General features: G+C 41.7%; 1 protein-coding gene across 10 annotated transcripts in view; it reads left to right on the plus strand.

The window, feature by feature from the left end:
• Window positions 1-26,666, plus strand: part of ptprsa (protein tyrosine phosphatase receptor type Sa) — a 222,281-nt gene that overhangs the window by 177,841 nt on the left and 17,774 nt on the right. For 7 of the 10 annotated variants that reach the window (XM_087852747.1, XM_087852750.1, XM_087852753.1 and 4 more), the window contains 8 exons: window positions 1,074-1,277; window positions 1,479-1,642; window positions 3,675-3,790; window positions 10,484-10,531; window positions 14,165-14,262; window positions 16,564-16,687; window positions 19,387-19,562; window positions 22,393-22,512. In XM_087852747.1, coding sequence (XP_087708873.1) covers window positions 1,074-1,277; window positions 1,479-1,642; window positions 3,675-3,790; window positions 10,484-10,531; window positions 14,165-14,262; window positions 16,564-16,687; window positions 19,387-19,562; window positions 22,393-22,512 — 1,050 coding nt within the window. The remainder of the gene's footprint in view (window positions 1-1,073; window positions 1,278-1,478; window positions 1,643-3,674; window positions 3,791-10,483; window positions 10,532-14,164; window positions 14,263-16,563; window positions 16,688-19,386; window positions 19,563-22,392; window positions 22,513-26,666) is intronic. The other 3 variants (XM_087852752.1, XM_087852756.1, XM_087852755.1) reach the window with 1 other exon arrangement.

Genomic DNA, 26,666 nt, shown 5'->3' on the forward strand with positions numbered 1-26,666 from the left:
ACATATGATTAAACTGGAGACTTTCAGCTATAATTGAAGGGATTTAACAACAATGTGTCTATTTACGAATTAAAGGCATATATACACATTTTTCCTCATTTTTAGAGGCTCAAACGTAAATGGACTGACAAGCAGTTTAATGGGCTGGTCAGATTTTTACATTCTTATTCCAAGAAAGATTAAGCAAATATGAGATCTGCAGTCGATTCCAAGTGTTAAACTTGGATTTGGTGGCTTCTCACTGTTAAAGCTGAAAGTCATTTCAGTTACTTCTTGACTACCTGATTTTAAATAAACTGTGATGACATACAGAGGCAAAATTGCAAAAATTGCATCATTATACATAAATAGTAGTTTGCATGTTCTGTCCACATTGTGCACATCATGTACCCATGTAGGCAAGGCACACAGAACACAGACATAAGTGAATCTCAGCTATGCTAATTCGTCCCCCCCCCCCCCCAAAAGCATGCAGAAGAGAGAATTACACAGTCTTCTCCTACTCATAACCATAGCTCGAGGTCACCTTGAGCACCAGATCAACAGCAGCCATCCCTATTGGATTTGGGATTACACACATTCCCTCTGCTTAGGGCCCGCCTCTGTCTGCAGTCTAAACTGAATGAGAGAGGATTGATGTAGGGGAAAGGGTTGCATGGTTGCATGGAGCATTGCCAGAAATGTTGAAGCTTTTAGAATCTTAAGTGTGCAGTTACACCTACAAATTATTTTCTTTGATCTCAGGAAGAGTTCAAGACCTTCTACAAAACAGCTACTTATTCAAGAGACCTACTGCTTATGTATTTGAAAATTTGTACTGCTGCCATATTACAGTTTCTTATTTCCAGTTTATTGAATTGATGTCATTTTTTGTGCTTAAATAATAGCTCTTGTTTTGTTTAAATTTGTATTTAAAAAACATTAACATTATAAACACTTTCTGCTCTCAGAAACTCTCATTAGGTCTGACTTGAATGTTCTCTATATTTAGTCTTTGATCTGCCAAAATTTTAAAAATACACTCACGCTCTCACACATAAAGAAGTACAATAAAACCTTTTTACGTCAATCAGCTGTTGAGGGAGGTGAATCCAAAGCGCCGTTCACGCCGTCAGCTGGACCAGAAGAAGCCCTACATCATAGCCTGCTTCAGGCAACTGCCCGCTAGCTTCACAGTAGGATCTGAAAACCGCCACAGTAACTGTGAGAACAAGCCTCTCGAACCTGGCCAGGAGTACGTCTTCTTCCTGCTGGTTGAACTCAATGCCACTAGCGGGGTAAGACAGTTCAGTCGAATTTTTTTTGTCAGAGTGGATTTAATTATGCGGTTTTCTTCAGTTAATAGTGGATCTCTGAATGCTGATTTATCTAAACCTAACACATTTATGCTTCTTGTGGTATTCAATTCAGTTTGTTCAATTTGTATCTTTGGGTTTTATGCACTGTGCTAATTTTTGCAAAAAATTGTTTCTGTTCAGAAAATGTTTGCAGCAAGCCCATATACCGACACGGTGGTGACTCCTGAGCTGGTCGTGGACCCTTTGCCAGTAGACGCTGGAGATGGTCTCATATGGGTGTTGGGCCCCGTCCTGGCTGTTGTCTTCATTATCTGCATCGTCATCGCCATTCTTCTGTATAAAAAGTGAGTTGGCTTGGGAATTTCTGTTTGTGGTGAAACTTGTGTGTAAAGATGTCAAAATCTCAAATAGATGTGAAGTTTGGAGTTTTGTTTTTTTTTGTCATTTCATGCCAAACCCCTTATTTGTAGTCAAACTGGGGGATTGGGCTATCTTAAATGATTGCATGCTAGGAGACATGTTGAACAAGGGTCTTATTATGTTTTCATGGCAGCATGATATTCAAAGTCCCAAAAACACAGTTGCATGTAAATATGAAACTTTTTTTTTTGTGGAAAAAAAAGATGGTCGTGGGAAGTGAGCTGGTTGGAGAAAGAAGAGAGGAGGAGATTCTTTGAGATGGTGCTCGACTAGTAGAAAGAATTTAAAAAAGTGTTTGTCAAAAGTGTTTATTCACAGCGAGTATAGGAAGGGTGATAAATTCAAGGGAACAATAAAATAAAGATGTGGTGCCAAAAGTAGACCTTGGTAAAGCATTCATCCAAAATGTGTTGCTTCGTTTGTTGTTGATGTTGGTTAATAGAACGTGGGCAGGGCTGTTGTCATCATGAAAGGGACAGGATGGAAATGTTCTATCACAGGACTGGAGTGAGTCTAGTGAGTGTGCCACTGCCCTCCCTCTAAATACACACAAACCATGAAACCAGTATGATCTCTACCACATAAAAAACCATACGCATTATAGAGGAGTGCAGCTATCATGTTATAGTATCATAACTAAAGGTTTTTCCTACATATTGTCAGAGTCTGGATGTGAAATTAGAACTGTGAATTCTAGTGTTCAAGCACTTTTTCCAGTGTTGCCTAAGTTACCCAATAATAATGTTAGTAATCACTAAACTACTAGATTAAAAACTGGGTGATCTTTTTTTTTTTTTTACTGTAGTGGAGATCAAACTTGCCTTTAAAGCCCCAACACCTCTGCTCCTCTGAGTCAAGACTAAGTGAACTCTCTGTAGCTTCGAGCTTTGGAAGATGCACATGCAGTCAGTATATCGCCCTTTTTTACTGTTAGCTGCAGATATTAGCCTCGGGGGCTGCAAATCCAAACAGAACAATGTTGCAAGAGGTTGCCCTACATACCAGGAAAGATCCCTGAATTATCCAGAAGGGGGTAGGACTGGTGTGAGAAGCATGAGCAGGGCTCGCTACTGTCAGATGATCCGTGACTATCTGACCTTGGTTTACCTCCATCTTGAATGGTTAGAGGGAGAGTAACATCTCTCCTTGAATCTCTCTCTTTTTTCTCTTCTCTTTCACTCCACCTCACTCTCCCATCTCCCCCATCTCTCCATGGTGAATAGTGTTTCCCAGGACTGCCCTTGGCCCTGACATTCCCCTTTCCTATCTGTATCTGCACCCCTTCGCACACACACGCACACGCATGCACGCAAACATCCACAGACACGCAAATGCAGGGCTCTCGAATGTATGCGCTTACTTACACATTTCATTGAATACGCACTCATTCCAACTCATTGACACGTGCACACACTTGCACTCATGCACACATCTTCTCCCAATGCTGATGAGCTTTATCTCGCTTTTTTGCGAGCCCAGCAGCGACCCCTGTGAATTTTAAACTGCTCTCTATTGATTTATCTCTCTTCTTGCCTCCCCGTCTCCCTTTCTCCTTGTGTGTTGTGTTTTCACCATCTTTATATATTTATTTGACTCCTATTGCTTTCTCTGGAAACAGCAAACCCGACAGGTAAGGCTTAGTCTTACTTAGATTTAATGCATTTTTCAAGACAAAATAGCTTGTCTCAGCACAAAATGCCCTTAATTAGTGAGAGTGAAGGAGACTTGTTCATACGCGATACATGTTACCAGCTTCACAGTCCGTGATTTTGCTTCACTCTTAGCTTTTCTGACCGACTGAGCTACCAGTCAGTCAGAGTTACTGAGTAGACAGTGAGGATGGGATCTGTTGTGCTGGATCAAGTGTACGTTAAAGTTGGTTTTCTTTTTCTTTTTCTTTTGTCTTTTTTTGTACGTCTTCCCCTCTTCCTTCTTTATGTTTGACTTACTGTCCAGCCACAAAAGAAAAGAGTCGGAGCCACGCACGAAATGTCTGCTGAACAACGCAGACATTACACCCCATCACCCCACAGACCCCGTGGAGGTGAGACGCATCAACTTCCAAACTCCAGGTAAGGCAAAAGGTGCATTACACTCTGAATGAAGAACAGGAAGCTCATTCATCTCATTCTAAAATTGTAGAGCAACAAAGGATTAGAAGAAGTTTCTTTTTCAAATAAAAATAATGGAGGCTGTAAAGGAGGTTTAATGCAAAAAAGATCTCACGGGCTGCATACATGTGTGAATCTGGAGAAGACCTTTTATATTGTTGCACAATTACAATTCAGAGAGAAAACCTTTCATGAAAGCAGAATATAAATATATGGTTATGCATTAATACACTTTAGGTGTGTCGTGACAGCAGATTGTTACACTTACACCCACATGTGCTACTCCAAAATGATTGCATATGTGCTTTTGCGTACACCCTGTCTGAGCCCCCCCATATCATTGTGTTTGACATAATTTGCCATCATAACAGCCTGTAGGCTATAAGCATGTCTTTGCCATATCCCCATTAACCACTGATGAATAAGAAAGTTTGGTTTCTCTACGTTTTCTCTACGGTTTTATCTTTTTTTCAAAAACGTCTCAAAAACTTTAGAGTCAGACCTGTTACAGATCGTCAACTTTTCTTTAATGTCAGGTGTGTTTCCAGAACCACTAAAAACTGCTGTAATTAAACCTATACTAAAAAAGGACAATCTTGAGAAGACACAAATGAACAACTACAGGGCAATCTCAAATCTCCCATTTTTAAGTAAGATCATTGAAAAAGCAGTTTCTCAGCAGCTCAATTACTTCTTAAAACAGAACAACTGCTATGATGCCTTCCAGTCAGGTTTTAGACAGAACCACAGCACTGAAACCGCTCTGACCAAAGTGTTTAATGACTGTCTGAATACAGACAGTGGAACAATGTCAGTCTTAGTTTTACTGGATCTCAGTGCAGCATTTGATACAGTTGACCACAACATATTACTCAAACAACTGGAGAACTGGGCAGGTCTTTCAGGAACTGTACTGAACTGCTTCAAAACATACTTAGAAAACAGGAAATACTTTGTATCAATAGGTAACTTCACATCTGAGCAGACAAGTGTCACATGTGGAGTTCCCCAAGGTTCCATCTTGGGACCCCTTCTGTTTAACATCTACATGCTCCCACTGGCACAGATTATAAAGAACAACAAAATAAACTATCACAGCTATGCAGATGACACACAAATATATATCACAATGTCACCAGGAGACCGAGGCCATGTAAAGGCTCTTGGTAAATGCATTGAGGAAATTAATGACTAGTTGTGCCACAATTTTCTCCAGCTAAACAAAAACAAAACTGAAGTAATAGTCTTTGGAGCCAAAGAAAAACGATTACAGTTCACCAGAGAACTTCAAGCTATATACCTAAAAACCACCAACCAGGCGAGAAGTTTGGGTGTAGTGATGGACGCAGACCTAAACTTAGAAAAACACATTAAGACAATAACAAAATCAGCTTACTATCACCTCAAGAATATTTCAAGGATAAAAAATCTGATGTCTCAACAGGACCTGGAAAAACTCATCCATGCATTCATCTTTAGTAGGCTTGATTACTGTAACAGCATCTTTACAGGTCTACCTAAAAAACTCAGTCAGACAACTACAGCTCATTCAGAACTCTGCTGCTCGAGTCCTCACTAAAGTGGACCACATCAGTCCAGCTCTGAGGTCTTTACACTGGCTGCCTGTCCATCAGAAGATAGACTTTTAAGTTCTGATGCTGGTCTATAAAGCTCTGAATGGTTTAGGACCAAAATACATCAGTGACCTCCTGACCAGATCCAGATGACCTGAGGGATCTGGAAGGTTCATACTGGACCTTCCAGATCCCTCAGGTCACCTGGATCCTGTTTTTTATCAATTCCCAGAGTCAGAACCAGACATGGAGAAGCTGCATTCAGCTTTTATGCTCCATATATCTGGAACAAACTCCCAGAAAGCCTCAGATCAGCTAAAACACTCAGTTTATTTAAATCCAGGTTGAAGACTCACCTGTTCTCAGCTGCATTTGAATAAAGCACCAAATCCGCACTGTTTTACTTTTAAGCTTAAATTTCAAAATTTACATTCTAACTACTGATTTTATCTACTGCTCCTTAATTTTTCATTTTAAATCATGCTTTTTATTTGTTTTTTTGTTTTTTAATGTCTCTGTAAAGCACTTTGAATCACCTTGCTGTTGAATTGTGCTATATAAATAAACTTGCCTTGCCTTATTTCTGATGATCATCTGCGCTAAAGTCTAGTTTCTCCAGCCATAGCTTTCTGACATCTTCCCCCTGGCTTTCATTCAGACTGATTTTCTGTTTGTTTGCCTTTTTTTTATCATCAAGCCTCCTGTGATTTGACCACACTGACATCTACGGTTTGTTGACTCTAGTCTTAGCCGCAGTGGAAGTGTTTTTCTTATGCTGTCTTTGTTTCATTTAAGTTTCAGTGTCCAGTTACAAGCTGTGGTGTGCAAAGAAAAAAAAATGCAGTTGGCACATCTGTCGGCCAGTTACCTTCCAAATGTATTGTAGCATAAAAGCTCGCTATGTATCTAAGTAGCCTTTGTACAGATTGGTCCAAGCAAACAGCTAATAAGGGAGACAGTTCTCCATAAGTAGAATAAACACACCTAAACTAGTTTCTGCTTGTTTCTTTTCTTTTATTTCTTCGTTTATGTTTTTTGCCTGCCGTCTTTCTGTCTTCGAGCCGGGATGTCCATCTGTCATCCATGGCCAGTCTCTGCTCCATCAAAAGGCTCAGATTTCAAAATAAAGCATTTCTCTTCAGCCCGGACATGCCGCCTTGAGTTTGTATCTTCGAAGGAAAGAGAGATTTCTTCACATCAGAGGACAGAGAAGCAAGGAGACTCACAGAGACACTTACAGAGAAATGCTACTGTTCCCATCTTTATCTTGCTTGGCATTCAGAGTCCTATCAGAGGTTTCTGTAACCACAATGTTATTGTGGCCGCTCTTACGTTTTGAGATTTCCTCCTGTGCTTAACGCTGTCCTTCAGCCTTCCTTAAATAATAGTCACTCTCATTACAAATGCTTGCTCTCTTTTATACAACAGTCACCAGTATATGTTAAGACTTGTCTTTATTCTCGACGAGCATTCTCATTCCACAGCCTCGCCGTTGTTCCGCAGAATTGGACGCTGTCGTTATCTCCGCACCCGGGGAATTTAATTTAAATGGACATTTTAGCCCAATTAAGTGGGCCGGTGAGCATTTGTGAACATCCCCATCAGCTAATAGCGACCATTGTTCAAATGAGCATACTCCCCGTGCAGTTATCCAAGGCCTCTCCAATCCAGCCGAGCATATGCCGTGTCGGCAATGTGTGCTCGCTGACCCCTAGTGCTGAGGAACATAAAATCTGTTTTTGATTAGCCTTCCAACAGGCATCATGTTTCAGAGAGAGTGTGCACATCTTGTGTGTTTGTGCACGCCTGTCCATGTATGCTTAAAAGCCTGTAGGTGATATGACAGCCTCACAATGACATCCCATAACTCCTTGGGGCACAGAGTGACTTGTTTTGTCATTATCTTCCATTGTGCCTAGGGTTTAATTGGCAAATGGGGCCAAAGTAATGAAGCATCACGACTCGGTGGATATCTACTGTCTATCTGCAGCTAAGCCCTCCCTTTCGCCCGGAGTGCTCGCTTTTTTTTCTTCATCATTTTATTATTTTTCTACTCTTTTTTATATTAAAGTTAAAGCTTTTTTTCCTACAATAGTTAGTGATTATCACAACGCTCCAACTAGCAATAAAGAAATAATTAAATGTAGTTATAATAAACATTTTCATGTGATGAGTTCGATTTCCCGAGCGTCATATGGCGTATGATCAAAACGTTCTGTGACTGCGGCAACATGATTTGAATTTGACCACCATCCCTCAGCGTTATCTGAAGTCCTTTGGCTGTGACACACTGCCTCCAATGCAGCTGCCATGCTTGGAACACTTTCTGAATGCATTCTTCGGTGCATCACACTGCTTTGCTGCTGCAGCCCTGATGTCCTGATGTAGCACTCAATTGTAATTGCGCCACATTTCAGGACCTTTGCACTCAATGTCTTCCATTAGACTCATCGTGAGTAGAAGTTGAACTCAGCACACAACCCAGTAAATTTTGGAAAAAATAAACAGCAACCCTGCTCCTGGTCGTGATCCTAAACTTGTATTCCATCTTGGGTCTTGGAAACTGTGGACTCTTCTCTTTTTAAAGCTGCTGTTTAGTCATTAGGTTGCTGATGGAAATGATTGCAACTTTAACGTGAAGGTGCTAAAAAGTGGCCAAAAAGGCTTGCACCGGGCACCCCGTGCTGATTGGACTTAGCTTGGCACCTCTTGCATCGACATGACCGTGCAATGCTCTTGATGTCAGCAGCGGTTGAACTTTTCCATTTAATGAAAAATCAAAAATAATCTTGCAGCAAACGCAGCCCCAGACCATCACACTACCACTACCATGTTTGACTGTAGGTGTTATGTTCTTTTTATGAAACGCTATGCTAGCTTTACACCAGACATTACGCGACTCAGACTTCCCAAAAAGTTCACGTTTTGTCTCGTTAGTCCACAGAATACTTTCCCAAAAGTCTTCATCAAGATTTTTTTTTGGCAAATGTGAGACAGGCCTGTGTTCTTTATGTTCAGAATGTTCATTATGGATGCTATTTTTTCCCAGTCTCTTGTATAATGTTGAATAATGAACACTGTCTTTAATTTGGGCAAGTGAGGCAATGAAGGTGCAAATTAGATGTTGAGTTCTTTTGTGACTTCCTGGATGAGTCGTCACTGCGCTCTTAGAGTCATTTTGGTGAGCCAGTCGCTTCTGGGACACTTCGTTCTGTTTTCTCCATTTGTGGATAATGGCTCTCATTGTGGTTCACTGGAGTCACGAAGCCTTAGAAATAGCTTCGTAACCCTTTCCAGACTGATAGATGCCAATGGCTTTGTTTCTCAGTTGTTTCTTTAAACCCTGGCACGATGTGTTGCTTTTTCAGATCTTTTAACCTACCTCACTTTGTCAGACAAGTTCTTTTTAAGGGATTTATTGATTCAGCATGTCTAGCAGTAATCAAGTCTCGTTGTGGCTGTTGAAACTGAAATCAGCTTTCCAACACTGTGGTTATTCACAGTAAATGTATGATCTATCAAGGTTTTTGTGGGGGTGCAATTCCTTTCTTACATATTTGTCTAATATTGAAATTCATTTGGTTATCTAGAACGTGCGAGTGTGACAAATATGTAACAAAAGAAAACCTCTGCATACAGCATATAAAATAATACATATATGTTCACTATATTTATCTACAAAACAAGCATCACTCTCACGTCACCGTTACCAAACATTTTCTTGCAACAACTTGAACGGCCAAGTCCTCCCGTTCACAGTTCTGTGGAAACGCACACATAGCACACACTTTCGTATGAACATAATCAGGCATGCCTGTACTTTCTTCATGCTGTGATGAATGACGTTTAGAGACAGCGGTTCAGAGCACCACCCACTAGGTTTAATTAGTCATTGTCACAAATCAATTAGGGAGAGGGGGATGTTCAATGTCTTCATCTCACTGCGCTCCTTTTGCGTCACTGCAGTGACGTCTTGTCTCCTATAGACGTCAGTGTAAAGCCACGAATGCTTGTTTTTGCAGCTATATTTTGGAGACTCAAGCGTAACTGTTTGTTTTCGTTTTTGTTAATAATAAAATCCCGCTTTAGCCTGTAAGTCTTCTAATCTTGTTTCCGTTACATTAATTCCTCACTTCTTACACGTGAAGCTGAACATAATATCTCGATTCAGTTGGATAAAACTTGCCATCTTTGTATCACGCGATCGACCCTATCACTCTGATGACAGCTTTCAGCCTGTGCAAAATCTATTTTTCTTTGCTTGATGGGCAGGTTGGACACATCCCATCACATGCCATCTCTTGGCCACATGTCCTGTTAATACTGTCACAGATGGCTCCTTTCTGCTTGAACGGTCGGGGACACCTGTGTCTACACGGACGTAATATCGGCCAGCTGGAGCCCCGGAGGACTTCTACTCTGGAGCAGATAAGATTTTGAACCGTCACCACCCTCCTCGGAGCTCCGACTCCCATCAGCTCCGGCTCCACAGCTGTCAGCCAAGAATGCGGACACTTTTCCACACCTTTCACTCCGGGTGCTTTGGCACGAAGCCACAAACAAAGGAACCTTTCAGAGTTAGTTTTCACCAGCAAACATAAGCTGTTTTTCCCTTCTCTGTCTTCCTCACAGTCCTCCGGATGGGGCCTTTCCAATTGCTGTTTATAAAGGCTTAAATATAGCAAATCAATTTTCTTATCGCTGATCTCTATAGCCGCTGATATGGCGGTTGGCAGACGGAATTTTTCCACGGGCCCACAGAGGCTGACACCCTCAGCCAACCAGTCGGCCCCCAAGCGGGAATCTGGCACCGACTGCTATTTGGTGGTGGACGGGAAGTTGTGTTAAGATTTGGAAATGTTTGCCCTACTTTATTACGTCTGTGTGTCAGTTTGGCCTGAAAACTGAAATAACATAATTTAGGCCACCCTGTGGGATGAACTGAGGTAATATTACCCTTGTGTTTTACTTCATGCCCTTGTGTTATGTTGCACATTTCATATTTTCTGTTAACATGGCATTTTGTGTTGCATTACAGCCTTTTTGAAACCATTTCCTTTATGTCTGCTGTCCTTTACAGATTCTGGTCTAAGCAGTCCTCAGAGTGAAGCAGATTTTGACTATGAAAGTTAGTCACTATGCTCTCAGAGTTTGCGTACCAGCTTTCTTTATATACGTATGGTTTTTGTGTGTGTGTGTGTTTTATTTTGTTTTAGGTATTTGAGCACCGCTTGCCTCAATTTCCAAATACATCATTTGCATTTGTTTTTTTTTTTCACATGATGCAGCAAAATTTGAGCACTAATTAATTTTATGTTTGTTTCTATTGGTCCACTAGGGTGTTTTTTTTTTCCTTTAATTGGATCACAATATTCACTCGGGCTGTTGGCTGTGCATTAATCTACCATGCATAAATAACCTGTGCGATCACTTCCGCTCATGTATAGCTGGTTAATAAGTGGAGGTTTTTTTCCCAAATACAACTTGTGTTATTCCTTTTTCTCTTCCTCCCAATCCTTACCTCCAAGCTGTTGTTCTCCCGTCTCCCTCCTCCTTCACCACCACTGCTCCATTTCCATTCTGAACCAACGGGGTCTTTTTCTGTGCTCGGAGATAACAAGCAGAATTAATTAAAGCAGTGGCAAACAATGGCTCGACATTTGATCACCCCCTCTCCTGCTCACCGCAAAAGAATCACCCGAAAGAAAAAAGGGAGTTTCTGGTTTTTACTCTTCCCCCAGTTTTCCCTCTTTATTTTCTTTGCTTATCCACAGGCAGACGTCGACTCTTTAAAATGGAAATACGCGACATCATAAATAGGCTTTTGGAAAGACCGGCTTGGCTTTTTGAAAAGAATGATTATATTTCTCAGGCATATCAACTGCAGATCAGGAGACTGGAAGTGTGTAATTAGATGGTTTTTTGTGACGTGTGTTTACTAATCACTATGTTGATTACAGCGGGAGAAAAATAGGATAGCGGATAGATAGGGGGGGGGGGAAAGCTTTGGGAATGAGTGTTGTGGGAGAGTGGGGGCTGACTGCTTCAGAGTTAGGTTAAGAAAGAACAGCAATTCACCCTTGATTGACTTTGCTTGGGTAAGCTTAACAGTCAAGTTTAGCTTAGAAGCTAAATATTTTCTGGGAAATAACATTGCAGCGCGCCTTCAGGTGTGGTAGATTCATTGGTTTGGAGCGTAAAGCACGTAGTTTATATTATATTTTATTAGCAAAATGAGGCATCAAAAAGCAAACAGTACTAATTATGCTGATCAAACAAATTGAATTGCATATTTGCATCAGGCTCTTATATAAGCCTTCTGCAAATAAGTGCTTCTTACCTCCTCCAGTTGAGGTAAACAAATGCCCTGGTCACTTTTTTTTAAGAAAAACTGTAAAAGGATAACACACACACACACACAAATTGAGATACGTGCACATGCAAAGAAAACTACACACACCACGCGCGCACAAACCCCAACACAAACATTCTTTGATCTCCCCTCAAACAACCTCTTGCTCTTGTTTTCCCAAAGAGAAGTAAGGGCCCCTCGTTTGAGCACGCATTTACTTATTTCACTCATAGCGTCTGATAGTGTTTTCCTTTGAAAGCGAGGCTAGTAAACTGACAACCAAATTTCATTTTCATGGCATCTTCTTTTTCCTTTTTTTTTTCTCCTTCCTTGATATCCATCGTAATGAATTCTTACAGCAGAAGCCGTTAATAACCTCGGCTCATTCCAAAGCGCCGCCGCAGAGCTTTGTTATCTCACTGAGAAAACTCAAGTATGAATAAACAAACAGTTCTGCTATTACCCGACAAGGTTTCCTTAAGGTTTGCAATTAACATGCTTAATTGAAACACAAACTCAACATGGGCTTTAAGAATAGGGGGAAACTATTAAGTTTGTCATTTAAGTGGTTTGCATTTTTTGGAAAGTAGACCGTTAATACGGCATGTCCGTGTCCGTGCCCAGAAGATGCCACGGCGTCCATTTGTCTCATGTGTACATTGTAATCTTTATGTACTTGAGACTGCCACATTGTTATATCAGTGTAAAATAAATTACCATCACTAATGAATACTGTCAGCACAGAGAGTTGGGTCCCAGCCCCCCCCCTCTTAAGCGCAACAAAACACGGGTGACCCCCCGTGACATTGGAGGGGGGTATTAAGCATCGTATAAAAGGGAAAGTTAAGGATGGTTAATGTGATTATGCCGATTTGCATGCCCAATTAACCCTGAATTTTTCTGAGGCGGTGTCAACATTTTGTTGACTTTTGACCTCAATGCTCTGCAGGAAAAGAGGCCTTGTGTTTGAAAATATGGAAGTGCTAAGTATTGCCAGTCGGCGTGCAGGGACAGAGCCACAATCTACAGTTGCACCATATTCCATTACATGGCCTCGGCATTATGCTTCTAAATGGATTAGCGACTGGAGTGCACAGCAGTGTTGATAATATTATAGTAGCTGCAACACAATATTCAGTGGATATTGAAGCAAGGAGGAAAAAAAAACACAATTTTCCCCACCCATTTAAAAAAGCTTGTACTTTTAGTGAATGCCTTGGGATAAAAAGCAGTAGGATTTTTGGGGAGGGGTGGAAGTGTATGTTGGACTGCCTGTTTTTGGTATTGGAACGTACCGTAGGGGTATTCGTCATTGAGATAGTGTTCGGCTAATGCCGAGCAAAGTGGCAGATGAAGGAAAAGGCTATCTTTGCACTAGCAGGCTGAAATGGAGCAGCTCACTGTGTCACTCAGCATCATTCACACTCCTAAACCTTCTGATCCCTCTCACACCTCCCTTCCTATAAGCCCCCCCAGGTCAGGGCTCGATTCTAGAATAAGATTTTTATAGAGGCAGCAGTGAAAAGTGGACGCCGTGCTAACAACGCTGCACAAACAGAGCACTGCAGATTAAGGCTGCGCTAACACCGTGGTATCCGTGTACAGCTAGTGAAAAACAACTAAGTCAACTTAAATTTGAAATGTTCTACTTGATCGAGACCATTCAACGACTCAACAGTATTCCCATTGAGTTGTGAGGTTTTTATTCAAATCATCTCTTGTTGATCGCAGTCGAGCTGAAAGCAAATGTTACTTTTGATTGTCTCTAATGAGGAGTTCAAGGCAATTTTGTCAACATGAGCATTCTGTTGATTGAAAGACCAAAATGGGGGTCTTTGTGATGATTTGTGGGGCTCCTCGTCTGATCTCTCCATCAAAACCTTTTATTGTTCCTCTTATGTCACGTTAAACTAATTTCCCAAGCTATCACAATTATTGATGCCTCTGAATGTTTGAGCTATAACTGACTACGCTCTGCAACTTTTTGTTCCTATTGGTCCGGCCTGTCCGTCAGCATCGTGATTGCAGTGGGAATAATTACAATTTGGTCTGCGGGTGTATAACACAGCCCTTTCTGGCAAATAATCAATCAGCCCCGCAAGATAAACTTGGCTATTTTTGAGCTCTGGCCTGGTCCAATCAAGTGCGTATAACATCACCAGTCAGCACATTTTTCTTTGCTTTTTTTTTTTTTTACTGTGTGTAACATTCACGATGTCCTGCTCAAGCTTCCTCATCACTAAAACCCATTGTCCCCTCGTTATTTAAGCAAAGATCAAAAAAACAAGTTACCTGTACTTTAAATGGCATGTGTGAATGTTAAGAACCAGTGTCCCGTGTGCTGTACTGACACACTTTCTTTCCTTTCTTCCCTTGTGTGGAATGTCTCTCTATGTTTTTGGCGAGCAGGTATGATGAATCATCCTCCTATCCCTATCTCAGAGCTGGCTGAACACACGGAACTTCTCAAGGCCAACGACAACCTCAAACTCTCCCAGGAATATGAGGTGGGTGGGCCAACGATTCAAACGTGAAAGTTGCCTTACAGTGTTGATTTCTGTCCAATTGTGTTTTCATTGGGGGGAAAAAAAGGACAGTGTCATGCGGTATGCTCTGTTGTCGCATGCTTCTTCTTTTGAATTCTTTCTTTTCTGCTTGTTTTGCGTATGTGCGTGTTGTAGCTGGTGGTACTCGAGCAATTACGGTGTTTACAACAAGTATCACATACATTAGCAGCCTCCACATGGCAAAGAAAGACCTCTGCTAATGTGATTTTGGGAAAAGCACACACTGGCACTCAGGCTTTAACATGGTATGTGTGGGAGTGTGTGTGTGTTTGTGTGCAGAGGGGATAACTGAGCTGTCTGAGCTCTGAGACCGCAGCGGTTATAAATGACACCAGAGTTGATTAGAAATCAGGAGCGCTGAATCAGCTCTCGTTTGCATACAAGCAATATCCCCTCCCCACCATCCCTAAATCACCGTGCCTGTCGTCTCGCTGCACACCAGGCTAAGGTGGGAAGCGGGTACACCAGCACAGATTGCCGTCATCATGCCCGCTGGTGGATGTTGGCGGATAACGACTTCTAATAGCAATCCTGTATTTCTTGGGTATCTATTATTCATAAATCCACATCCGGGCTATATACCAAATGGACAAGCTTGTTCCGTTCTGCGGGGGAAGAGAGAGACGAGAAACGTGACGCCAAAGTCGACGCTTTGCTGCAACTTCAACTTCTAATTACTTGGTTTTGAGAGAGCCTTAAACCACCGGCTCATCTCTGTCTTCTCTCTCTCGGTCCGCCTGCCCCTTTCGCACAACCACCCCCCAGGAAAAATAAATGACCAAATTAAATAGAGAAGTGTAATTTTAATTTTGTTATTTTCTTGATGAATGGCTGCTCGTGCCGGCGCCCCGGCTTGCCAAGCACAGCTCTACAGGGCTTTGACTGATTGGTTTTTAGCCAGGCGGGATGTGCGAGCGGAGGAAAAAAATGGAGGGGAAGAGGGCAGGGAGGAGAGAAGGGAGAGAGAGATGAGGTGGAGAAGTTTTGGTTAATGATGAGGATTCAGCGAGGGGAGAGAAAGCGGGAGAGTGGAGATGAAGAGAAGATAATCTCAAGTACAAACGGAAGCGAGGAAGGCGAACCGCGGCTCTGCGTGATGATACTGAAGTCGCAGAGTTTATCTGTCTGCTGTCAGGCGCTCAGGAGGCGTCGTCCTGCCAAGCCAGTCACGTGGACACGAGCTGTCATTCATCTTCAGCCATCATCACGGTAAAAAGGAAACGGGGGAGAAATTCTAGTTTTGCAAGAGAAAATATTCTGCAGATTTTTTAAATTTATAAATTTCTTAAATGTCATTTGTGGAAAAAAATATTGAAATGTGAAATACACGGATGTTGTTTGAAGGTTTTTGCACTGAGGGAGAGTTGGGGGGTTTTTAAGAGAGAAATGACCCCAATCTTTTTATGCAGACATGAATACTCACACTTAGTCAGTCATAAGATGATCTGAAAGGAAAAATATAGAGAGTAGGAGAGGTGGAGGACTCTTTAATAGTAAACTTCAGAGAGAAGGCAGTAGATAAAAAGTGGAAGAGTTTGAAGATGGAGCCGTGCTGATAAGGAAAACGGGGATGTCGAAAAAGGCTAGAGAAGGGGAAAAAAAGCCAGATGAGGCTAAAACAGAGGGACTCTCTCATTGCTGTAATGATTGCGTGCTGATTGCATGTTAGATTAGGTTTCCAATTGGACTCAGTTTCAGCTTCAGTCTCTCTCTCTCTCGCTCTCTCCAGCCCCAACTGCAAATATCATTCAAGCCTCCATCCCCATGCCAACACGGCACCAGACGCCTATGAGCAAACATCGGCTCATAATGGAATACTTAATTATCCTGGCGAGGGAGCGGAATAGTTATCTAGAATTCTCGTATTTTTAAAGAGACGGCTGAATTTGTCTTTCACCCAAGTGTCGAGGCTCATTCCACGAGTCTCCTGTCAAAGGGGGGAAGAGCCGCCGCCTTTATCAATATTGTTATTTGTCATTACGCACCCCCGCCGCATTAATGATCTTGATAAAGTACCGCGTGTGGCTGCTGTATCAGAACCAGTCGGCGTGCAGATTGTAACGATACCGTGTTCTTCTTTCTCTCAGGGAAATCAACCTTTCTATCTCTCCCTCCCCCGTCTTCCGCTCTTCTTTCTGTGATAGCACGGAGGTTGTATTGTTATTACTCAGCTGCTCTCGTGGCTCCTTTTGATTGCTTCCTTACATGCGCATGTTCTGCCTGTCTCTGCACCCCCGTCAGTCTATTGATCCAGGCCAGCAGTTCACCTGGGAGCACTCCAACCTGGAGGTGAACAAGCCCAAGAATCGTTACGCCAACGTCATCGCCTACGACCACTCACGTGTCATCCTGGCTCCCATAGAGGGTAAGGCTCAGCCTCACGCTCCGCACATCTTCGCCACCTCTGACATGAGCTCGCATCGCTGCTGTTTGATAAGTGCTCGCACAGAGTCAGCGTAAGCTATCAGTAAAAAAGCAGAATATATAATAAATAATCAGCCGAGTGGAAAGCTGTTTCTTATTGCAGTGTGGATTTAAATGGGATAGATTAGCAATTTAATCCGTCGGGACAAAACTTGACTAGATTATGGAACGGGATTAGGGCCACTGAAAAATATAGAGAGAGATATTTTTTTGGGTCAGGACTCTTTTTCACGCTTTCAACTCATATGTTTGTAAACATAATTGTTTATCCACCAGTATGCACAGGTGCTTTAATGCTGAAATACAAATACAGTTAATATTTTTCGATGGATTTGCCAAACTCCAGTTGTTTACTGAACAGCAGATTTGGTTTTAATGATTGAAACACGTCACATCCTTAGGGGTTAATAAAATATTCTGATTCTGAATTTTAAAGAAGTCCACTGTGCCGGCTCAAGTTTGGGTATAAAAAAATGTTGAATTCAGTCATTTTTATCTTTAAACCTGTTCTTTTTTTTCTACAGATTTCTAAGTATTGTGAAAGGTGGTCTATCTAATAAACGTGTGAAGCACCACATATGCTTACTGTATAACTTCTATGTAGAAAAGGAAGAAAAGTGAAATGTGCTTATTTTTAAACTCTGGACATTTTTCCAGCTCGGCTTGCTACTGACCAGCTAAGCAGTTTACAGAGGCAAATTGGGGGGTGGTGACGCAAGGACTCTTTTCAGCTCATCTTTAGGCCAAGCGCTTAGATCTCACACTCAAACCGAGTCGTGAGTTAAACCAGTGTTTTCAGTGTCCCGTTTGTCTCATCACATCTACGCCGCCGTCTTGACTTTCCTCTAACTGCCTATAGACACGGCGGTGAGAATCTCGGAGCCAGAAAAATTCTTCCTCTGACTCCTAAATCTCAAGGGACATTGTCAGAGGTAGTCACCCTTCACTGCTGACATTGTTCTGGCTTTGCATCACCAGAAGAGCTGCCGACTCCTTCACAGTAATGCTAAACTCTCTGCTCCAGAGTCCTCTCCTTTTGTGTGAAATAACTGCTCGGGCTAGATTTCGGTATCTTTCAGTAGTCAGGCCAATTTTAGGGTGCAGCAACATGCATAACAAAATTATCCCAGGGAAATAAAATGCCTCGTCCATAAATACATAAATTAATCAAGTCTGAAATTTCTATTTTACACTGCAGTGATTTTGCTATTAGTCGCAGCAGTAGAACAATTCATGCACGCCACCATTCTCTGTTCACTTAGCTATGACTAAAGCCAAGGCAGCCCAGTCAAATTGTGCAACGTGGTATCCGTTTTAATGACATTTGACTTTCTTTTCTCTTCTTTACTTCGATTCTTTGTTCTTTCTTTTCTTCTTTTCACCCTGCTCTTTCTGCCTCTCGCTCGGTCTCTCTCCTCTCCGCCCGGGCCGTAGCCCTCACCGAGTCGCCTCTTTTAAACGAGTCCGGTCGAGTTTTTCATTGTTTGTTGCTTGAGCGAAGAGATGTCAGTCAAAGAGACATGACTCTCCGACACACAGATGCTGTCACGCCGAAGCCTCTTCTCAAATGGAGAGATTGTAGAAGTTGGTAAATGAAGATGGGTGATGCTCTGCCTTATCACTGCCAGACGCTCGATGTAAGACACTCCAATCACAAGATAATCCTGTTAACATTAAAAGCATTTTGTCCTTTAGTGACTCCTTCCTTTTTAAACTCAAGGGCACCTTGACTTGTGAGCACATTTACACAATCCTGTGCATTAAAAACATTTCAGATCTTTCTGCACAGCAAAAGACCTCCTTCTAGCTAGATTTAGTAGGACCGGTGTATATCACAGCATGGTGGCAGGCTCAGGGGGACTGAAGCTAAATCTACCTCCTAGCTATGTTGGCTGAGCTGTTTTACTTTCCACTATCTTCCATCATCTTTTCGGTCTGTTGTGGTGGTAAACACGATATCTACGGGTACCTGGAAAGAGCCACAAATGCAAAAAAGAAAAATGATAGAATAGTGTGACAGATGTGTTGAATTAATTTAAAAGCGCACAAAAATCTGGTTTGTGATCATTACAGATGGGAGAACTGCAAACGGCATAATTAGCTGTTAATAAAAACATAGTAAATTGCTAATAGATGCACAATACTGCATGAATTAAGCTTCGTAATGCAAAAAAATAAAAGAAAACCTCAGTGTAGAAAGCTGCTTACAACTCAATAAATGTGTATTAGTAACATAATAAATTACAAGTGAGTAAAGGCTTTTATTATTATCAGGTGATATCAAACTCAAACCCCTTTCCTGACAAGTTTCTTAGAAGCTGGCGTGGTCGACAGCATATTGAAAGACATTGCCATTGTAGTTTGGACAGTTTGAGAAATGTTACGGGAATTCAGCCAATTTCTCCTGACTTGTCTTATTCTGGTCTTCACATTTACACATACTCCTTCCTTGGCTGGGAACTGTGTCAGTGCGTGTGACAACTGGGATTTACTGAGGCAGATGGCGTGATAATAATTGTGTTAATGAAAAAGTCTGATAAACGAGGTTAGGAAAAAGATTAATAAAGGAAAAGCAAATCAAAGGCACACGTTCCATCTTTTAATCTCTGTTTTTTTTTTTCTCTATCTGCCTATGTGTAGGTATAACAGGCAGCGATTACATCAACGCTAACTACATTGATGGCTACAGGAAGCAGAATGCTTACATTGCCACCCAAGGACCTTTACCAGAGACATTTGGAGACTTCTGGAGGATGGTGTGGGAACAGAGAGCAGCCACTATTGTCATGATGACCAGGCTGGAAGAGAAGTCGCGGGTAGGTCCACTCGGCATATCTGGACTTGTTTTCTGCACGCTTCTTTTTAAACCCCCCAACCTTACAAATCGCTCGAAAATGATGTTTTCTTTTAAATGAGCCTTGGAATCAAATCAGTGCATTACACAACCAAGTTCAACAACCAGCTGCTGAAAATGGCACAGCTTTACATTGATTTCCCAGTTGCATAACTGAACTCCATTGGTAGGCAATCAGACTTCATTTTCTTGGGATAGATTGCTTTCAGAGAACTGTAGATATTTGAATGGGGTGGTTAAAGCAACTGGGGAGGCTGATAAAGCAGAGCTAACTCAAAGACACTCTACCTGCGCACATCTGATAAGTTAGGCTGCATATCCACTGGGAGTACCTTCACAGGCTTAGCTCTGTTTTCTCTCCTTATTTGCAGCAGAAACCACAAGCTGTTGCATGTCCCAGAGAGCATAGCGAGTTGTTGAACTTAGACTCCTTAGTGCAGGAAGCTCAAATGAAATTTTAAGAACGGGAGTGCTAGAGTGCTGTAGAGTATTTGCAGTACCTGCGACCAGTCTCTCCTACAGCCATCTGTTGATTGTAGAATATAGAGAGAAAACGATCCAGAGAGAACAGTGGCTTCGTTTCAGGAAGGAACTGGGTCCTAGCTTAGAAATGACAAATAAGACTACATTAAAGAAAACCTTAAATATTTGGTGGTGGGGCAATAGCGTTCAACGCAGTTTATGATAATCACTGCTGCAAATGAGACCTGCACCTGTCATTTATTTGGTACACATTATGGGATATCAGCAGTTGAGACACTGCATCTCTAAGAATAAGAGAGGAGACTAACATTTAAGTACGTGAAGTTGCATAAACTTGCCCAGGCAATATATTTTGCTGATAAAATGTAACTTTATCCCATTAGCTCTAAAACACCATTATGTTTCATTGCACTTAAAATGGGAGTGGGGTGAGTGTGGTGTTTGGTTGTGGGGTTTTTTTCATGTTTGGAATAGTAATGTAACAGTTGCTCTTTGCGTTGTTACATTGTTGCTGATCACGCCCATCCCTTTGTGATCATGGTGCTTTCGGCAGGATAACGAGCATAATAATGTCATAAAGCTCAAATCATCTCAACGTGACAGTTCACTGTCCTCAAATCCTCTCCACAGTCACCACTTCACAAATCAATAGATCACCTTTGGGATGCATGAAAGATTCACATGGTGGCTGTGCAGCCACGATGAACTGCATGATGCTGTTATGTCAGTGTGGCCCGCAATCTCTGAGGAATGTTTCCAGTACCTTGTTGAATCCATGCCCTAAGACAGCGGTCCCCAACCTTTTTTGCGCCACGGACCAGTTTATGCCTGACAATATTTTCACGGACCGGCCTTTAAGGTGTCGCGGATAAATACAACAAAATAAAACTAGTACCGGCACCAAAAAAAAGAAAATTAATTCATAACACATGTGAAAAGACCAAGGAAAACTGAGTAAACGATAAAAACAATAACAAAATAACGCTGAAAACTGATAAAAACCCTGAAAACTATACATTTCACACCTGAACCTCAACTCTCGTGACCAAACAACTCACGGACCGGCACCGGTTCGAGGCTTGGGGGTTGGGGACCGCTGCCCTAAGAAATTGGGCCAGTTATACAGGCAGCAGGGTGCCCAACCCCATACTATAATGATGTTCCTATTAAAGTGACCAGTGGGTGCATGTATAATAATCCACTAATGTAATAATAATTCACTTAGAAATTTAGCTAGAAGTCATCCTGTCGCATGATGAATACTTTTAATTAATTTTTTTACATTTAGTTCTCATGCTTCTGTGATTCTTACCATTTTCAGTGCAAGACCTTTTCATGCAAAGGATTTTTTTTCTCACAGTGGATTAATACTTTTACTTAAGTGAGTCCGCCGTGATAATATTTAGTCCTCTCGAGGAGTCGACTTGTCTAAATGTCAAAAAGCCAACCATGATGTTTCGTGCTGTCGAGTCAAACCTGTGTCAACATCAGGCTCACTCACCCCAGGTGTCTCCACTCATTTTCCCTTTCTCCATCCTCTTTTGAATTGTTTACCTACCCTCCATCCTGACATGCGCATTCCACTCCTGTCAAACGTGATCAGGGTTAGCGGGTGCTGGAGCTCGAGTGTCAGCTCGACCAGGAAATGGGAGAGAAAACTGGAGAGCAGCGTCTCCCTCGCAAGCTGTCACATCTGATCAGATGTCCGCTGGCACATCACACCCCATATTGAATGAATCTTTATTAGGTGGACTGACGTGGTTTGTGTGCTTGTGTGTAGTGCCACAGGACCAGAAAAAATGTTAACAGTCACAACAAATCAAGGGTTTGCTCTAAAAAGTGTTTTGTTTTGTTTTGTTTTTTTCTTTCTAAACTTTTAAGAAGAGTACAGGTTTCCGTATGAAGATTTGAAATTATAGCAGCTGTGATTATGGAAAGTCATCAAGTTCCCGAGATTTCAATTACATTCCTTGTGTTTCACATTACTGTTGAATATGTTTTGTTTTAAGAAAAAGGCAAGGAAGGAAGCAGGCTGGGTTTGTGTAAGGTTGGTAAAGTTATGCAGTGAGATTGGAGTCGCTGTGACAGGCACATCTGTTCGGTGTGCATAATGTTGTTTCTCAGATGTGAATTATAGAGAAGCTGCCCCGGTGTTTCTGTCACCACTGCACTGTTTCAGTCCAAAGGAGAGCTCGCTCTGAGAGCGCGCCATGATACGAATTAATTTGATTAAAAAAATGTCTTAACCGTGCCTTTTTATGTCCGTGAGGTTTTTTATGCCGTAGCTAATGCCTCTCTTTCTCTCCCAGATTAAGTGTGATCAATACTGGCCAAGTCGAGGTACAGAGACCTACGGTATGACCCAAGTGACCCTTTTGGACACGATAGAATTGGCCACTTTCTGCGTGCGCACTTTCTCTTTGCACAAGGTAAGCTGGTTCCTCACATTGTTCGCCTACACACTACTATTTGTACTCCTGTCTTATGTTTGACAAACAGTACTTGTCAATTCAAACATGTCCGAGCAAATGAATTACAGCCATTATCTTAAATGGTTCAAAAAATGAATAGCAGCGTCCTCATAAATGTCTTTTCAGCAAAGGGAGTGATAGTCCAGAGGACACGCCTTGTAGAAATACAAGCACAAGGTCTGCATAAACATTGAAAATATTGGTATAAACCACATGGTATTTTGCTGCTTAAAGCGAAGATATGTACAAATAAAACCCTTTGTTTCTATTGTCCTCCCAGTCCAGCCCTTTTTACCTTGCACAGCTCTCTCGCTCTCCTCAATAGATCATCTGTTTATGTACATCTGCCAAATTGGAGCACTTAGGTAAAGTGAGCAGAAGAGAAACTCAATATACATAATTGGCAGACTGCTCTCATGCTTCTGTGCACGCACACACAGCCCTGCACAAATATTCGGAGCTATGCTCACTGCAAAGACTGCAATCTCAAAAACGAGAAAAAAAAGTGGGGAAAATATTTATTCAAATGAAAAATTATCATAACAGGATAATCTTACTTACCTAGCTTTTAAAAACAAGTAAAAAAAAACATGATCGCATTTAACAGACTGTTTTGTTTTTATCAAATTTAACAAGTAATATCATAGTTGTCTTCAAATAACACTATATGTTTATATGCTAAAAGCAGAAGAGCTACATCAGAAGCTGCGGGACCCGTGCCTTGATACAAAGAAGCAATTCTAAATATCTTTATCGATACGTCTGAAAACCTACTGGGGAGGTTGACAGAAAAAATGATAGTATTTGAACAAATATCCATTAACCATTCTGATCTTGTTATAATAACAAATCCTGACTAAAAATAGATGTGCTTTTACCACAAATCTCCTGCTTAAAGGGGCATGAAGAGTCCATTTAGATATGTGACTCTTCATATGTGATTCAATTATGACAGAGCAATGTAACGGTGTATTCATTTCCCAAATAAGATATTACCCCAGTAATCATCTGCGTTGACTTTAAAAGGCAGAAAGGTTTGTTGTGTACTGTGTTAGCGGCAGGAACACGCGACTGTTTCATTCATATCAATATGTGAAAATGTGAAAGGGATGCTTAACGAAACTGTTTTTATAATCACGTTTTTGTTTTTATAATTTTATAATAGTAAAATGCTCTAAAAGAAGAGGGGAGGCATAGTGTGTATTCCCTCTAATTAAGATATTTCATATGACGTATTGCAGTGCACTTTCTCCATGTGAACGAGCACATTCTCAAGACAGATTTTGCACATCCAAACTTGCATTCGTGCTTGTGCACAAATATCAGAAATGCTACATGCATAAATATGATGCCACACACAAACCAGTGTATTATTACCGCATATTGTTTGGCTACCAGCACACATACATTACATGCACCCCGTTCTCACTCGCAGCCCAATGCAAAGACAGGTTCTGTGATAGGAGCTGAACCAGCCACTGGAAGGATTAGACATTTCCAGAATTTTCCTTTTGCCAAGATTACACCAGTGTTAAGTCACTGTTGACTTTTTTGTTTTTTACCTGAATTGTCAATGGGACAATGGATGCTGAGGCAAACCAGTGACAGTAAAGATAGCAACGTATCAGCAGCCGTGGCGCTTTAAAGCTGGTTGACATTCAGGGCCATTTACATTCTGCCGCTCTCAGCCTCTATCACACCCGCCGGTGCTTTCTTCTTTTTTCTGCTCACCCTCTTCCCTCTTGCTTATACCTGAAGCCATTGCCGGGATTTCTCACTGAGCTGTTTTCACTTTGTTGAATTTGTGTGAAGAATCAGGCGGCAGAGGCACACAGACAAACACACGGCGCATTCACAAAGCAGCTGCTGTGGTACATATCTATATGTATGTGTACCCTACAGTAACGCAGGATTGTGTTGATAAAAAAAAAAAAAAAACTTTAAAACCAGCAGCCAGGTAGCAGTCGTATTCATCCTGTCTTCCAACTCCAGAAATGGGGAATGTCCAAAAAAAAAAGGAAAACAAGAAGTAGGTCAGTTTGCTTTTAATTACCACATTCATTTATTCATTTATTCAGCAAGGAAAAATTCCCTCTGTCAGGCAAGTAGAAGCACTGCACTGAAATGCAAACAGTGCCTACATTAGAGGATCTTCTGTGAGGAGGGGAAAGCGGACGGGAAGATGCGAGGCTGATCTTTCTCTCCGTCTCTTTCTTCTTGTCCTTCACAAAATTCTTCCTCTGGATCCCCGTTTTGATGCCTCAATAGTGGATATATGACAGGAGCTGTCAAACGGGTGTGTAATATGAGTGTTTGCCACTTGTATCATGTCCCGAGTGTTCTCAGCAAGAACAATGAGTACATGAGCACACGCACATCAGTGCTGATCAGCATGAAAATGATATCTACTACAACAACAAGTTCAAACTGTGTAAAATCATGATCAAAAGAAAGAAAAAGATTTTCCCAAAAACTGCAACGCCCATTTTGTAATTGAGAGCGGATTTAAACAGCTGTAAAATGTTTAAATATACGCTCGTTTTATTTAATGTGATGCCAGCGACACATTTCAAAACAGAATCGTGACAGGGGCGTGTTTACCACTGGTTTGCATCACCTCTTTCTTTTTTTTTAACAACACCGAGCTCTCAAAACTGCAGCTCAGCCACCAAACACAAACATGTTTTCCCATTCTTGCTTGAGAGGATGGGTTTTGAGCCTCTCAAAATGTTCTGCAATAATAAGATGTTCACAGCATGCCGCATGCAGCTCATCCACATCGAAAGGAGCGAGTTCAGGTGGTTCTGGCATCTGACAAGGATGCCTCCTGGGTGAAGTGTTTTGCCCCACCGGGAGGAGGCCACGGGGCAGACCCAGGACACGCTGGAGAGATCATATCTCTCGGCTGGCCTGGGAGCACCTTGGTGGATAAGCTGGAGGAGGTGGCTGGGGAGAGGGAGGTCTGGGCTTCTCTGCTTAGGTTGCTGCCCGGATAAGTAGAAGAAGATGGATGGATGGACGGACTGCATTTCCTGTGTCCGTAATGTCCATGTGCTTTAATGAACACCCAAACCCCTTTAACCCTTAAGAGCCCAGACCTATTTCTACTTTCATGAAAATTACGGGGGTCTTATATCAAATGAATCATATATAACCAAGTCTCTAAGTGTAAAGAGGCAGTGACACCAGTGTCACTGTGGGTCCTTAAGGGTTAAAGGACATCAGTGATGAGTGATCAGAATTTCTAAGTTTATACTGTAGCTGGTTTTCAGATTTGTCCCTTTTTAATGTATTTTGTACTGGAGACTACGAAAGCGGCACATTCTTTGCAGTATTACACTGCAATTACACTGACACTTGAGTTACTGAGTTATTCTTAAACTGCTAAACTCCAGTGGATGCTTCTATTAAACCCAGTTATATTTATGACCATTTTCAGGACCCTTGTTTCAACCTTTTTGAATTTTTTCCACTTTCAGTCTTTGATATTTTGTCTCTGTGTTGTACAACTAAACTAAACTGGCATAGTACAGAAAAGTAGACAGGAAAAACAAATGCCAAGACTTGGTCTGGTTTAAATGCCTAGGAATAAAAATGAGTTTTCAAGCGGCTCTTGAAGATGTCGAGTGTTGCTGAGGTGCTCATTTCAAGGGCCCAGGCTGTTTCAAAGTTCAGGGGCATCTACAGGGAAGGCTAGGTCTCCTCTATGCTTTAATCTGCTTCACAGTAAGACCAGAAGCATCTGGTCTGATCTCAATGATCATTTCAGAGAATGTGTAGTTAAAACATCCAAAAACAGAGGAAATACGAGCTCGCTTGCAGGTGCCCGTGAGGACTTGAGCTGCTGCATTTTGGTTGCAGAGGAGAACGCAGCGCCTGGCTGATTCTCAAATAAAAACTACTCCAAAAAGCAAGCCTTGGTGAAATGAAGGTATGAACTAGTCCGTCTAGGCTCTCAGTCATCCAGGTCATGGTAGTCGTAGGACCTTGAAAAATCTTTTAGAACTAAAGAAACCTCTTGTATGAAAGGTGGAACATCCTCACACACTTGAACAAATCCAGTTGCCTTCTTTTTCATGGTTTGCCTTCTTAGCAAAAGAGAGAGAGGGCTT

This window comes from Neolamprologus brichardi, chromosome 15 (assembly GCF_056152115.1).
Source record: "Neolamprologus brichardi isolate AB-2024 chromosome 15, ASM5615211v1, whole genome shotgun sequence".
Taxonomy (NCBI): domain Eukaryota; kingdom Metazoa; phylum Chordata; class Actinopteri; order Cichliformes; family Cichlidae; genus Neolamprologus; species Neolamprologus brichardi.